The sequence below is a fragment of the Hyla sarda genome, chromosome 10 (assembly GCF_029499605.1).
Source record: "Hyla sarda isolate aHylSar1 chromosome 10, aHylSar1.hap1, whole genome shotgun sequence".
Lineage (NCBI taxonomy): Eukaryota > Metazoa > Chordata > Amphibia > Anura > Hylidae > Hyla > Hyla sarda.
In genome coordinates this window covers 19,023,369-19,039,500 of record NC_079198.1, presented here as the reverse complement: position 1 = coordinate 19,039,500, position 16,132 = coordinate 19,023,369, and the positions used below count along the sequence as shown (strand labels likewise).

General features: G+C 44.9%; 1 protein-coding gene across 6 annotated transcripts in view; it reads right to left on the bottom strand.

Moving 5' to 3' along the window:
- Positions 1-9,114: 9,114 nt before the first annotated feature.
- BCL3 (BCL3 transcription coactivator) overlaps positions 9,115-16,132 on the bottom strand; it is a 79,676-nt gene continuing 72,658 nt past the window's right edge. For all 6 annotated transcript variants that reach the window (XM_056542450.1, XM_056542448.1, XM_056542446.1 and 3 more), the window contains exon 9: positions 9,115-10,096. In XM_056542450.1, the coding sequence (XP_056398425.1) occupies positions 9,956-10,096 (141 nt within the window). In that variant the 3' untranslated portion in view covers positions 9,115-9,955. The remainder of the gene's footprint in view (positions 10,097-16,132) is intronic.

Sequence of the window (16,132 nt, the reverse complement as noted above, 5' to 3'; positions counted from 1 at the left end):
CTAATTGGAACCACTGCACCAATCAGCGGTGCAGTGGCCCTTTAAATCGCAAAGACCCGGCGCGCGCGCGCCCTAGGGAGCGGGGCCGCGCGCGCCGGGACAGAACTGACGGGGAGCGAGTCAGGTACGGGAGCCGGGGTGCGCATCGCGAGCGGGCGCTACCCGCATCGCGAATCGCATCCCGGCCGGAGGTGGTAACGCAGCGCCCCGGGTCCGTGGAACCGACCGGGGTGCTGCAGTGAGGGAAGTGTAGCGAGCGCTCCGGGGAGGAGCGGGGACCCGGAGCGCTCGGCGTAACAATATTATTACTGTAAGAACTAATACATCATACTGTTACTTAATATAAAACACTATACATGGACCAAAAACACCACTATGCAAGGCCCAAATAATTGTACAGTAAAATCTCCCTTAGCCTCCCAATAGTGGTCTGTTTTTAATTCCTCAGCAGAGTCCCATAAGACTTAATGTATTTGCACCTTCCAAATAGGGGAAACTCCCAATAGTGGAGGCGAACACACCCAATAAGGGACAAAACACTATGAATAGGGGACAAAAAACTCCCAATAGGGGATAAAAAACTCACAATAGGGGACAACCAGGCTTATGTGCCGGCCCTACCTTGTACACAGGGCCACGGTCAGGACGGTGCAGCCAATACCCCAGTAAGGAGCCCTTGCCCCTGCTGCACCCCCCTGCAGCAGCCCCAGCACAGAAGCAGAAGACCGCTGTTTAAACAGTGGCCTCTTGCTTCTGTACGCCTGCCAGACACATCATTCGCCCCCCGAACCCCATCCCCCCCCCCCCCCCCCGTGCCACTTTATTTCCTCAATAAAGGACGTTCTGATATGTGGTGAGCACTGACGAATGAAGCACCTAAAGTCACTTGTCAGTGCTAGAGTTGAGCACAAATATTCGTAATACAAATTTTTATCGTGAATATCGGCACTTCGCGATTTCGCGAATATTTAGAATATAGTCTATATATTCGTAATGAAGAATATTCTTTTTTTCACATGCTAATTTTTATGCAACTTTTATGCGAATTTTTCATTCGATGTTTCTGCATGGAAAAAAAAAAGGGAACGAACATAGTGAATATGCGAATTTCTCGAACTTAGGATGAATAATCAATATCATCGTCAATATATTCGTGAAATATTGTGAATAATATGTAAATAGTAAAGTAGCAATCTTTGTAGATGATACTAAACTCTGTAAAGCAGTTAACACAATAGAGGACAGTGCACTGTTACAAATAGATCTGGATAGGTTGGAGGTTTGGGCTGGGAAGTGGCAGATGAGGTTCAACACTGATAAATGTAAGGTAATACACATGGGGAAGAAAAATCCGGCCTGGGATTATGTTTTAAATGGGAGAACACTTGGGGCGACTGATGTGGAAAAGGACTTAGTGGTCTTAGTTAGCAGTAAATTTAGCTGTAGTGACCAGTGTAGGGCAGCTGCTGCCAAGGCAAATAAAGTAATGGGGGGCACAAAAGGGGCATAGATGCCCACGACAAGGAAATAATTCTACAGCTATACAAATCCCTAGTCAGACCACACATAGAATACTGTGTACAGTACTGGTCAGACCACACATAGAATACTGTGTACAGCACTAGTCAGACCACACATAGAATACTGTGCACAGTACTGATCAGACCACACATAGAATACTGTGTACAGTACTGGTCAGACCACACATAGAATACTGTGTACAGTACTGGTCAGACCACACATAGAATACTGTGTACAGTACTGGTCAGACCACACATAGAATACTGTATACAGCACTAGTCAGACCACACATAGAATACTGTGTACAGTACTGGTCAGACCACACATAGAATACTGTGTACAGTACTGGTCAGTAGTGTTGCTCGCAAATATTCGCAATTTGAATATTATTCCCGAATATCGCATATTCGCGAATTCGGGAATTTCGCGAATATAGCGCTATATATTCGTAATTACGAATATTCGTTTTTTTTTTTTTTTTTTTCCTTCACAGTACACATCACAGTGATCATCCCTCTCTGCTTCCAGCTTGTGTGGTGTAAAGAAGGCTCTAATACTACTGTGTGAGACTGGCGTGCGAACATTCGCATATGCAAAAATTAGCATATGCGAATTTTTGCGTATGCTAATTTTGTATGTGCTAATATTCACATATGTTAATTTTCGCATACACGAATATTCGCATATGCGAAAATAAAGCGAGAATATAACGAATATGCGAATATTCGCAAATATATGACGAATATTCGTCCATATATTCGCAAATATTCGCGAATTCGAATATGGCCTATGCCGCTCAACACTACTGGTCAGACCACACATAGAATACTGTGTACAGTACTGGTCAGACCACACATAGAATACTGTGTACAGTACTAGTCAGACCACACATAGAATACTGTGTACAGTACTGGTCAGACCACACATAGAATACTGTGTACAGTACTGGTCAGACCACACATAGAATACTGTGTACAATACTGGTCAGACCACACATAGAATACTGAGTACAGTACTGGTCAGACCACACATAGAATACTGTGTACAGTACTAGTCAGGCCACACATAGAATACTGTGTACAGCACTGGTCAGACCACACATAGAATACTGAGTACAGTACTGGTCAGACCACACATAGAATACTGTGTACAGTACTAGTCAGGCCACACATAGAATACTGTGTACAGTACTGGTCAGACCACACATAGAATACTGTGTACAGTACTGGTCAGACCACACATAGAATACTGTGTACAATACTGGTCAGACCACACATAGAATACTGTGTACAGTACTGGTCAGACCACACATAGAATACTGTGTACATTACTGGTCAGACCACACATAGAATACTGTGTACAGTACTGGTCAGACCACACATAGAATACTGTGTACAGTACTGGTCAGACCACACATAGAATACTGTGTACAGTACTGGTCAGACCACACATAGAATGCTGTGTACAGTACTGGTCAGACTACACATAGAATACTGTGTACAGTACTGGTCAGACCACACATAGAATACTGTGTACAGTACTAGTCAGACCACACTTAGAATACTGTGTACAGTACTGGTCAGACCACACATAGAATACTGTGTACAATACTGGTCAGACCACACATAGAATACTGTGTACAGTACTGGTCAGACCACACATAGAATACTGTGTACAGTACTGGTCAGACCCCACATAGAATACTGTGTACAGTACTGGGCACCAGTGTACAAGAAAGATAAAGTGGAACTGGAGAGGGTTTAAAGACGGGCAACCAGGGTAATACGGGGAATGGGAGGACTACAGTACCCAGAAAGATTATCAGAATTAGGGTTATTTAGTTTAGAAAAAAGAAGGCTTAGGGGAGACCTAATAACTATGTATAAATATATCAGGGGACAGTACAGAGATCTCTCCCATGATCTATTTATACCCAGGACTGTATCTATAACAAGGGGGCATCCTCTACGTCTAGAGGAAAGAAGGTTTCTACACCAGCACAGACGGGGGTTCTTTACTGTAAGAGCAGTGAGACTATGGGACTCTCTGCCAGAGGAGGTGGTCATGGGGAACTCTGTAAAAGAATTTAAAAGTGGCCTGGATGCATTTCTGGAGAGTAATAACATTACAGGTTATGTATACTAGATTTATAGGGACATAATGTTGATCCGGGGATTTATTCTGATCCCATATTTGGAGTCGGGACGGAATTTTTACCTCTAGTAAGAGGGTTTTTTGCCTTCCTCTGGATCAACTCAGTAGGGACACATTAGGGTTATAGGTTGAACTTGATGGACTCTGGTCTTTTTTCATCCTTATGAACTATGTTACTATGTTACATGGATCTAGGTAGGCGAGAATCAAAGACTCCTGGAAGGAGGAGCAGTCATTGATTCTTTCTTACCTAGGTCCATGTATTTGTTTGTTTTTGATATTCTAGTGACTCTTCTTCCATGTACTTTCCATTAGATGCACTTGGCACTTTATATGGACTTTGCACATTGCACTTGGTTTACTTGTAGCAGTTTGTATACCCTCTATATAAATATCTGCCCATGTTGCTCTGATGTTGTAATTCTTATCCTCTTGTGTGGAGTGAGTACTCCGCCCCAAGACATCTTATCCCCTATCCTAAGATGTCTGATCGCGGGGGCCTCGCCGCTGAGGACCACCACGATCTCCCTGCAGCACCTGGCGTTCATTTAGAGCATCGGGTGCAGCACTGGAGGTTCGTGACATCATGGTCACCCCTACTCGAGATGTCACATCCACGTCCCTCAATACAAGTCCATGGGAGGCAGGTCATGCGACACGCTCATCACGAGCGGGGCCTCCACCCTGCATCGCCAGTCATCTGGCACGGAGCTAAGTTCTGGGGTGCCGCAGACCAAGAACGCCACCAGACATCTTATCCCCTATCCTTTGGATAGGGCATAAGATGTCTAGGGGCGGAGTACATCTTTAAAGGGGTACTCCGCCCCTGGCATCTTATCCCCTATCCAAAGGATAGGGGATAAGATGTCAGATCGCCAGGGTCCCACTGGTGGGGACCCCGGGGATCGCCGCTGCGGCACCCCGCCATCATTACTGCACAGAGCGAGTTCGCTCTGTGCGTAATGACGGGCGATACAGGGGCTGGAGCAGCGTGACGTCATGGCTCCGCCCCTCATTACATCACGGCCCTTCCCCTTAATGCAAGTCTATGGCAGGGGGCATGACGACCGCCACGCCCCCTCCCATAGACTTGTATTTACGGGGGCGGGCCATGACGTCACGAGGGGCGGAGCCGTGACGTAACGATGCTCCGGCCCCTGTATTGCCCATCATTACGTGCAGAGCTATTTCGCACTGTGCAGTAATGATAGCGCAGTGTCGCAGCGGGGATCCCCGGGGTCCCCAGCAGCGGGACCCCGGCGATCTGACATCTTATCCCTTATCCTTTGGATAGGGGATAAGATGTCTAGGGGCGGAGTACCCCTTTAAGAAGATACATTCCTTTCTTCTCTCTGAATTGATAATAGAATCCTCCCGACCTGCCCTGTGGTTCTTTCTGACACAAACACATCCCCACTGGGTAGCCCATCTGGATTCCATAAAATCAGGGCTCGTGGTCTCCAGAGGAAATGTCAGAGAACTATAGAAGGCCGTTCATTTAAGGTGGGGATTAGAGATGAGCGAAGTTACAGTAATTTTATTTTGCACGAACCTCGTGGCTCGGCTGTTGCGGACTTTATCCTGCATAAATTAGTTCAACTTTCAGGTGCTCCGGTGGGCTGGGAAAGGTGGATACAGTCCTAGGTCAGTCTTCCTTTATTTCCAGGATGTCCTTTTTCAGAAAAGACAAGAATCATCTCCTCTCTATATCTGGATCATTTAAAGGGGAATTCTGGTGGAAACAAGTGGAAAACAATTTTTTTTCAAATCAACTGGTGCCAGAAAGTTAAACAGATTTGTAAATTACTTCTATTAAAAATATTTGTCCTTCCAGTACTTATTAGCAGCTGTATACTACAGAGAAAATTGTGAAGTTCTTTCCAGTCTGACCACAGTGCTCTCTGCTGACACCTCTGTCCGTGTCAGGAACTGTCCAGATTAGAAGCAAATCCCCATAGAAAACCTCTCCTGCTCTGGACAGTTCCTGACACGGACAGAGGTGTCAGCAGAGAGCACTTTGGTCAGATGGGAAAGAACTTCACACATTTCTCTGTAGTATATCTGTAGTATACAGCAGCAGCTAATAAGTACTGGAAGGATTAAGATTTTTAAATAGAATTAATTTATAAATCTGTTTACCTTTCTGGCACCAGTTGATTTGAATATTTTTTTTTTCAACAAAGTACCCCTTTAAGCTACTATATACACATGTTCCTTTGAATTGGGTCCAATAAGGAAAAGAAAGCCTTCAAGATCTCTATAGCAAGGTGAATTAGAGACACTATAGCTAATGTGCCAGCGCTCATTTCACATGGTCATTGCTAAACTTTATGGCAGATGGTTTACTACAGGGCCGGTGCAAGGATTTTTGACGGATAGATAGTAGTGTTAACGAATATTCATAATGCTAATTTTTATCACGAATATTGTCACTTCACGATTTTGCGAATATTTAGACTATAGTACTATATATTCATAATAACAAATATTCTTTTTTTTTAGTTTTTTTCATATGCAAATTTTTATGTGAATTTTCCATGCAAACATAGCGAATATGCAAATTTCGCGAACATAGGACGAATAATCGTCAATATTAGAGATGAGCGAAGTTACAGTAAATTCGATTCGTCACGAACTTCTCGGCTCGGCAGTTGATGACTTTTCCTGCGTAAATTAGTTCAGCCTTCAGGTGCTCTGGTGGGCTGGAAAAGGTGGATACAGTCCTAGGAAAGAGTCTCCTAGGACTGTATCCACCTTTTCCAGCCCACCGGAGCACCAGAAAGCTGAACTAATTTATGCAGGAAAAGCCATCAACTGCCGAGCCGAGAAGTTCGTGACGAATCGAATTTACTGTAAGTTCGCTCATCTCTAGTCAATATATTCACAAAATATCGCAAATTTGCATTTGGCCCCTGCCGATCATCACTAATAGATAGTTAAAGGAGTAGTCCAGTGGGGATTCAGTGGTGAGCAACTTATCCCCTATCCTAAGGATAGGGGATAAGTTGCAGATCGCGGGGGGTCCGACCGCTGGGGCCCCCTGCGATCTCCTGTACGGAGCCCCGATAGCCCGCGGGAAGGGGGCGTGTCGACCTCCACACGAGGCGGCGGTCGACACGCCCCCTCAATACAACTCTATGGCAGAGCCGAAGAACTGCCTTCGGCAATCTCCGTCTCTGCCATAGAGATGTATTGAGGGGGCGTGTCGGCCGCCGCCTCGTGCGGAGGTCGACACCCGCTATCTCGGCGGAGAGCCGGGGCCCCGTACAGAGAGATCGCAGGGGGTCGGACCCCCCGCGATCTCAAACTTATCCCCTATCCTTAGGATAGGGGATAAGTTTTTCACCACTGGACTACCCCTTTAATGGCCCCCTGGTAGGTAGATAGTGCCGGTAGGTAGGTAGATAGGTAGATAATGCTGGTGGTAGTGCAGGTAGAAAGTGTAAGTAGATAGTGTAGCTAGGTAGGTCGGTAATTAGGTAGTGCAGGTAGGCAGTGTAAGTAGATAGTGGAGGTAGGTAGTGTAGGTAGATAGTAAAAGTAGGTAGTTCCGGCGCCCTAAGGCAGCTGCCTTAGCTGCCTTATGGTAGCGCCGGTCCTGATGTGATCAACTTGACAAATTGGTTGTTTATATCTGGTAAGATGTTGATGGTCTTTTAATTTTATGAGTTGCTATTGTGCAAAGAGAGTGTGAGGTGGTCTAAAATCTAAACATTCATCTAGATTGGTGGTCTCCAGACTAAGGCCCTTCAGATGTTGAAAAACTACAACTTCCAGCATGCCCGGACAGCCAACGGCTGTCCGGGCATGCTGGGAGTTGTAGTTTTGCAACAGCTGGAGGGTCATAGTTTGGAGACCACTGCTCAGGAGGCTTGCACTGATTCATTGTCCATAATTGTTGATACTGCCGCTCAGCCCATTCAGAATGGCCGCGAGCCCCCCACAGACCCCCCCCCCCCCCCCCCAGGAACACAGAAAACATATTTATCTTCAAAGCTGCAGAGCGTCGCTAGACATAATCTACTACAATTTTAATAATTCGACAAACTTTCCCCTAAGAGTAATCACAGCGTAGGTCTGAAACAAAACAAAAATGCAGCTCGAGTTGATAAAAAAATATTTATTGTACAAAAAAAATATTAAATAACTTATAGGAATGCAAAGCTGACACCATAACTCGTATCACATTTCACCCACCCTGCAGCAAAAACACATAAGTCAAAGACAAAGGGAGTGGAAGGCAGGAGACATTTCCTTGTCTGTGTTCAGTAGAGATGAGCGAACTTACAGTAAATTCGATTCGTCACGAACTTCTCGGCTCGGCAGTTGATGACTTTTCCTGCATAAATTAGTTCAGCTTTCCGGTGCTCCGGTGGGCTGGAAAAGGTGGATACAGTCCTAGGGGACTCTTTCCAAGGAATGTATCCACCTTTTCCAGCCCACCGGAGCACCGGAAAGCTGAACTCATTTACGCAGTAAAAGTCATCAACTGCCGAGCCGAGAAGTTTGTGACGAATCGAATTTACTGTAAGTTCGCTCATCTCTAGTGTTCAGTCACGGTGAGTGCTGGAAAAACGGAGCGGGATTATGGTCTTTACAAAAAAATGGCCACCGGTGGGGTATCACCAGGATATGCCACCAATCGGACAATCCCTTGAAGTTGTAGTCCAAGCTGTAGAGCTTTATCTCGGAACCATGTAATGCTCTGGTTATATGTAGTCTATGATAATAATACATGTACATAAATCTTAAAGGGGTATTCCAGAAAGTTAAACAGATTTGTAAATTACTTCTATAAAAAAATCTTAATCCTTTCAGTACTTATGAGCTTCTGAAGTTAAAGGGGTATTCCAGGCAAAACCTTTTTTATATATATTTAAATCAACTGGCTCCGGAAAGTTAAACAGATTTGTAAATTACTTCTATTAAAAACTCTTAATCCTTCCAATAGTTATTAGCTTCTGAAGTTTTCTATCTAACTGCTCAATGATGATGTCACGTCCCGGGAGCTGTGCATGATGGGAGAATATCCCCATAGGAACTGCACAGCTCCCGGGACGTGAGTCATCAGAAAACAGTTAGACAGAAAACAGCAACTCAACTTCAGAAGCTAATAACTATTGGAAGGATTAAGATTTTTTAATAGAAGTAATTTACAAATCTGTTTAACTTTCCGGAGCCAGTTGATATATATATAAAAAAGTTTTGGCCTGGAATACCCCTTTAAGGTTGTTCTTTTCTGTCTAAGTGCTCTCTGATGACACGTGTCTCGGGAAACGCCCAGTTTAGAAGAGGTTTGCTATGGGGATTTGCTTCTAAACTGGGCGTTTCCCGAAACACGTGTCATCAGAGAGCACTTAGACAGAAAAGAACAACCTTAACTTCAGAAGCTCATAAGTACTGAAAGGATTAAGATTTTTAATAGAAGTAATTTACAAATCTGTTTAACTTTCTGGAGCCAGTTGATGAGTCTTCTCATTGGTCAGGCCCTCAAAGTGACCTTTTCGTAGTCCTCAATTTGTTTGTTCTTCTGGAAAGTTGGCACTGATTGACTCTAATAGCCTATGTACCCAGTGTTGGTGCAAGGATTTTTGCCACCCTAGGCAAAAGCTAATTTTGCCACCCCATTGACTCCGCCCATTGGCCCGCCCCACCTTACTACTGGGATGACACACTGTAACAAACCTCCTCCTCATGCTGCCGGCTGAGCGAGGGGTTCAGATGCTGGTTGTCTAACTTTCTTGTGGCAGGCAGAGTGGCGCCCCCCATCAAGAGGGCGCTCTAGGTGGCTGCCTATTTTGCCTATTGGCAGAGCCGGCCCCGTATGTACCACAGAAGCAGAGTATACCATTGCTGTGGGACCAGGCAAGTAGGCAAGTATGGACACCAACCAATGTCGCCTCCAAAATACAGTATCATGACATCATGTTTCAGTATCCCTTTAGCACCTGTCCTTCTACCTGCTTCTACGAGTTTCAAAGGTCTCTGGGCCTTGTAAGTCTATTCTGGTCTTTGCAGGTCATTGGAGGTGGAAGAGGTGCCACTTGACCCGGTTTGTGGATCTATTGGTTGAGTCCAGCATTCCAGATCCAAGGATAGGAGGGATGGTGAGTTCACAGTCTGGGGTTTTGGAGTAAGTAGTTGAGTTGCTTTCTACATAGTCATTCCAGGGACGATACAGATCCCAATGGGCAGTGATGGTGATTTCTCAGAATGGAAGACGTATTTGGAGGCCATGATGAATGTTTTGAGGTAGGGAGTATAATGGATCCAACTCCCTTTATGGAGGAGGACTTACAGATATATTACCGGATGTTACTCCTGGGGAGGTCGGACTACATGACCGTCCTTTAAAAGATCCTCTTAGTCTTTCATTTTGACTACGTGGAGAAGATGACTTGCCCCGCAGGATATCTACAATCTGAAACGAGAACAGAAAATAAATGATGAGTCACAACAATCTGTACTGCTTTAACGAACATCATATTTCATCCATCTTAAAGGAGTTTTCTAGGATAGGGGATAAGATGTCTGATTGTGGGGGTTCCGCTGGTGGGGACCCCTGCATTCTACCATGCGGCACCCACCAGTTATGGCTTCCGGAACCGCTGGAGGCCCTCAGGCTAATACCATCCCGACCACGAGAACGGAAGATCGTGGCGTCACGACTCCGCCCCCGTGTGATGTCACACCCGCCCCCTCAATGCAAGTCTATGGGAGGGAGCGTGACAGCTCTGGTAGAATGCAAAGGTCCCGGGTGCCGCATGGTAGAATGCGGAGGTCCCCAGCGGCGGGACCCCCGCCATCAGACATCTTATCCCCTATCCTTTGGATAGGGGATAAGATGTCTAGGAGTGGAGTACCCCTTTAAGGGGTATTTCTTCTCATACAGATATGTGTTACAAAGAGAAATGTATCAGAGGCATTAGGAACCAAAATTAAACAATCAAAACCAGAAAATTACACATTGTGGGGGAGATTTATCAAAATCTGTCCAGAGGAAAAGTTGCTGAGTTGCCCATAGCAACCAATCAGATCGCTTCTTTCACTTTTCAGAGGCCTTGTTAAAAATGAAAGAAGCGATCTGATTGGTTGCTATGGGCAACTGGGCAACTTTTTCTCTGGACAGGTTTTGATAAATCTCCCCCTGTATTCTTAAAACTATCTCCCTTTGTGACTATTGGACAAAGCTTTATTTTTTTTTTTTCATTTTCTGCTAAAATGATATAAAGCAGATTTATTAGGAACCGGCCTCGTATCTATCGGGGATTTCCAGCCCGAGCTTCCTCTTATGAAATATTTTGGTGCATTGCTTTAATATTAAGATTAGTAAAAAAAAAATATTACCCATAGCCTGCAATTATTCTCCACAAATACCAGGCGAAAGCTGCTATTTCCCAGGAATTCACAATGCTGGAGATCAATGGGATTGGTCCGGTTTGAGGCGGCTTTATTGCTTTGAGTTTTTTATGATATTTTCGTACTTTTTTATTACACTACTCACTTTGCCTTCGCATTGCTACACTTGTCACGTCTCCTCCTCATTTCAGACATAGACTTCTATAGCAATCTAATCTTGCTAAATTGGTTCACTTTTATGGCAGTCTGGCACACTGTGGTCAGGCACAAAGGAACAACTCAACTTCCTGTGGAGCATACAGCAGCTGATAAGTACTAAAAGGATTACGATTTTTTAATAGAAGTAATTTACAAATCTTTTTAACTTTCTGGAGCCAGCTGATGTGATTTTTTTTTTCCCAACGGCGTATCCCTTTAAAGGGGTATTCCAGGCAAAAACATTGTATCCCCTATCTCAGCAGCGGCCCCCCCCCCCCCCCCCGCGTTCTCCCTGTAGCACCCACATTCTATGCGGGTGCTGAATCTCCAGCTTTGGAAACCTCCGGGTTTCCGGGACTGGGGACGTGATGTCACGCCACGCCCCCTCCAGACATGAATGAAGGGGGCATGGAGTGACGTCACGTCCCCAGTCCCGGAAACCCGGAGGTTTCCGAAACTGGAGATTCAGCACCCGCATTCTGCAGGGAGATCGCGGGGGTTTCAACAGCAGGCCCCCTCCCCGTGATCAGACATCTTATCCCCTATCCTTTGGATAGGGGATAAAATGTTTTTGCCCGGAATACCCCTTTAAGGTTTCTTGCTCCAACATCTCATAGTGCTGTGCATAACTATTCTGTCGTCTCCCTACTTTTCCCCTCTCACAGTACGCAGTTGCACAGCAGTAAATAGAGATATACAGGGTGACTAAAAAAGGATGATGCTAAATGACCGCCTCTGTATTCATAAGTATTCATCTGGGAGCCATGTAGATGTGTTAGGTAAGATGGATAACATTTGGGGCACTGGAACCACTTCAGTGAGGTTTGTAATCCATGCTACTGATAAAACATGATTTTTTATATAGATGTCTCGTGATCATATCCTATAGGCCTGGGGGAATCTTAGTTGTCAAATGACCATGCAGTGTCCCACTGTTTGTTATTTATTCTGCCTATTGGTTGTCAGATGTGGTGCCCCTATATTTGCACTTTTTGTGTCACTGTACCTCACCATGTTTGCACCTTATGCATTGTATGATTAATGCTTGATTAAAGGAGTACTCCGGTGCACACTTTTTTCATGTTATCCCGTCCGGGCTGCAAAATAAAAGAAAACACACTTTCTCTTACCTGCCAACGAGCCCCTGGAGCTCCGGTACAGGCGTTCGGTCCCCGGGCTGTATTCTTCTTACTTCCTGTTAGCCCGACACGTCACACGGAGCTTCAGCCTATCACTGGCCGAGGTGGGACATTGCTGCGGCCAGTGATAGGCTGAAGCTCCGTGTGACGTGTCGGGCTAACAGGAAGTAAGAAGAATACAACCCGGGGACCGAACACCTGTACCGGAGTGTACCAGAGCACCGGGGGCGCGTTGGCAGGTAAGAGAAAGTGTGTCTTCTTTTATTTTGCAGCCCGGATGGGATAACATGAAAAAAGTGTGCACCGGAGTACTCCTTTAATGTTCTTATATATTGAGAATGATGCTGCCACCTAGTTGCTACATTGTATTGAAGGGGTACTCCGGTGGAAAACATATATATTTTTTTTTTTTTAAATCAACTGGTGCCAGAAAGTTAAACAGATTTGTAAATTACTTCTGTTTAAAAATCTTAATCCTTCCAGTACTTATTAGCGGCTGTATACTACAGAGGAAATGCTTTTCTTTTTGGATTTCTCTTCTGTCATGACCACAGTGCTCTCTGCTGACCTCTGATGTCCATTTTAGGAACTGTCCAGAGCAGGAGAAAATCCCATAGCAAACATATGCTGCCAAAAATGGACAGCAGAGGTCAGCAGAGAGCACTGTGGTCGCGACAGAAGAGAAATCCAAAAAGAAAATCCTTTCCTCTGTAGTACACAGCGCCTAAAAAGTACTGGAAGGATTAGGATTTTTTATTAGGAGTAATTTACAAATCTGTTTAACTTTCTGGCACCAGTTGATTAAAAAATATATATTTTTTTCAACTGAAGTACCCCTTTAAGACTAGGAGCAAGTGAGCTATGCACATACACAGGGTGGGAGAAAGCCCTAGAAAGTGGGAGGTCTTTTACTGTGTTCCATTCCCTTTCAGGCTCGCAAAAGGAAATCTCAGACCTGTTGGGCTTCAGGCCAGGCCCAGTCTTTAATATAACTAAAGAGCTGCACTTTGAGTTGCATGCACCCCACAGATTTGGGCATTGCAGAATGTCAGGGAATACTAAGAAAAAAATCTTCTAGCCATAGAGAATAAGTTGAACAAAGTGTCCCCCTTACACTGTAAGACCTGTTGGGCTTCAGGCTGGGCCAAATTTCAAGCAAGTCATTGTTTATTTTTAGAAAGTTTTTTAGTTTGTAATTTCCATAAAATACAAATCCATTTTCATGATGGAGAGTATATGGAGAGGTACATGTAAGAACACATGGGTCGCCTGCGTTACAAAGCCCTATGTAAGCTTGCAGAAAGGAATCTACTGTATATACTCGAGTATAAGCCGAGTTTTTTCAGCACGATTTTCAGTCCCTGTGCGTTGTCGTCAAGGCAACGTCACTAGTCCGGGGCCGGGCCCGGAGAAGAGGCCCCCCCCCAGTGAAAATGGACAGCCCGGAACGACTAACCCTCCCCACCGAACGGTCCCTGCAGCATAGATGGCCCGGACCAGCTCACCCTTCCTTCCCACCGAGGGGAGGTCAGTAGAAAACTAAAGGGGTGTCTGGATGATAACGAAGGCCTCAGTGGTCTTCAACCTGCGGACCTCCAGAGGTTTCAAAACTACAACTCCCAGCATGCCCGGATAGCCGATGGCTGTCCGGGCATGCTGGGAGTTGTAGTTTTGCAACATCTGGAGGTCCGCAGGTTGAAGACCACTAAAAGGAATTGACAGGCGGTGATGATGAAGGGGGGGGGGGGATGATGATGGGGGTCTGGATGATGACGAAGGCCGCAGTGGTCTTTAACCTGAGGACCTCCAGAGGTTTCAAAACTACAACTTCCAGCATGCCCGGACAGCCGATGGGATTGACAGGCGGTGATGATGAAGGGGGGGGGGGGGATGATGACGGGGGTCTGGATGATGACAGGAGGGGATGATGTATTTCCCACCCTAGGCTTATAGTGGAGTGAATAACTTTTCCTGGGTTTTTGGGGTGAAATTAGGGGCTTCGGCTTATATTCGGGTCGGCTTATACTCGAGTATATACGGTACCAATTGGGACCCCTATGAAATCTCCACTCTTGTCTCAAGGTGTCTTTCAAGCCAAACTATTTCCTTAAAAAATTACTTAGACATCTTAACAAATCGAGGCTGTGGGGGATCCTTGTATCGAGGAGTCTTCTCCTTTGCTGACAGTTATGAATTCCATCCCAGGACACTTTCGCAATGACTACCGTTGTGGTGTGAGTGGGTGGGGACTGTTTGTTGAGTTCTTCTGAAAGTCAGGCATAGAGTGAATGAAAAAGGTGTTTCGTGCCTTCTGGCAAAATGTCAGTAAAAATGAAACTATCTTTGTTGTGTATTATGCTGGGTTTACACTATGGGGTGCTGCACAGTTTTTAGCATAGCTCATGTTCTGGAGAATCGGCTGAAGACCAAAAAGAGATATACCTAAACCTATCTTCTGCCGTGAAATATGAACCCAGTCCCCTAGAAATGGAAACCCCCAAGAGAACACCGAAGAGAATGCAGTTTATTCCAGTGGTGTTCTTAGTTTGCACGTACATGTATTGTGTTATTGAACTCTCCAAGCAGTACATAAGTGTAATGCCAGGGAGCAGTGCTGAGCTTCTCTGTGTCCTGGCTGCAGTCTGAGATTTAGGACTCCAGCATGAGTCTGAAATCTACACAAAAAAAAAGGCTTGCGGCCAGGACTGATAGGGAAACTTCTAGTGGTAATTTTTTCATTTTTGGAAAATTAAATAGAAAGAAGCATATTTTTTAATAACATGCTATTGGAAAGTTTTTTTTTTTTGATGAAAGGTACCCTTTACGCTGTCAGTTTAGGCCGACTGTAAAGGGGTATTCCAAGAATTTTTTTTTATTTGACTGCGCTAAAGGGGCTGCCCCAATATTTTTTTTTTACAGGATACAAAATTAGTGTCATCTCAAGTTTTCCCAGGTTGCAGTGCGGCTCGCGACATTACATCACTAGTAAGTTGTTTAGAGGGAGCCTATTTTCGCTTCAATGGGTGAAGCGACCGCTGTGTGTGTGTGGGAGGATCATTCTCCACAGGGCTGCAGGGAATTGTCCCAGGCGTGCTTCAATAGGTGGGGTGGCTGATGTGTGGAGAGGAGAAAAGTGACCTCACACTTACAAACAAGGGATCCTGGGACTTGTAGTTGGAGGAAAGGAACTCCAACAGGAAATAGCCATTTCACAAAAACTAAGCAGTAGCATTATGGTGGACTCACAACACAGCCATTTAGCCCCAAGACAAGCACAGATCATTCCTAAGCATGTCCATCACTGTCTGGCAGGTAAATATTAAAATCCCTTCATGGAGGATAAACCCTTTAAGTGGTTTGTCCCCCTTCCCCAAATATAAAAAATGGATTGTATGGTGAGAAGTTGTGATAAATGTCATAAATGACTTTATCCTTAAAAAGATCATTGTGAAATATTGCATCAGCTTGTTTATGTTTTCAGTAACTGGAATTTGTCTTCCTACTCTAGAACCTCTCAGAACTTGCATTAACCACAATGGAAATTTATGTAAAAAAAAAAATAAAAAAATACTGTCATACTACAATGGAAAGCATAACGACTGCCTGCAGAATAGAAATGGCTGTAACCGAAGTGCAGTAGTTGTGTACAGGTAGAACGAGGTACAGCCGTTTCACATGTCAGTGCTTCATTGGGCTTCTGAAGCACTAAGACGTGTGAAACGACTGTAGCCTCAGTCTACCTGTACACTCCTTCTGCATTT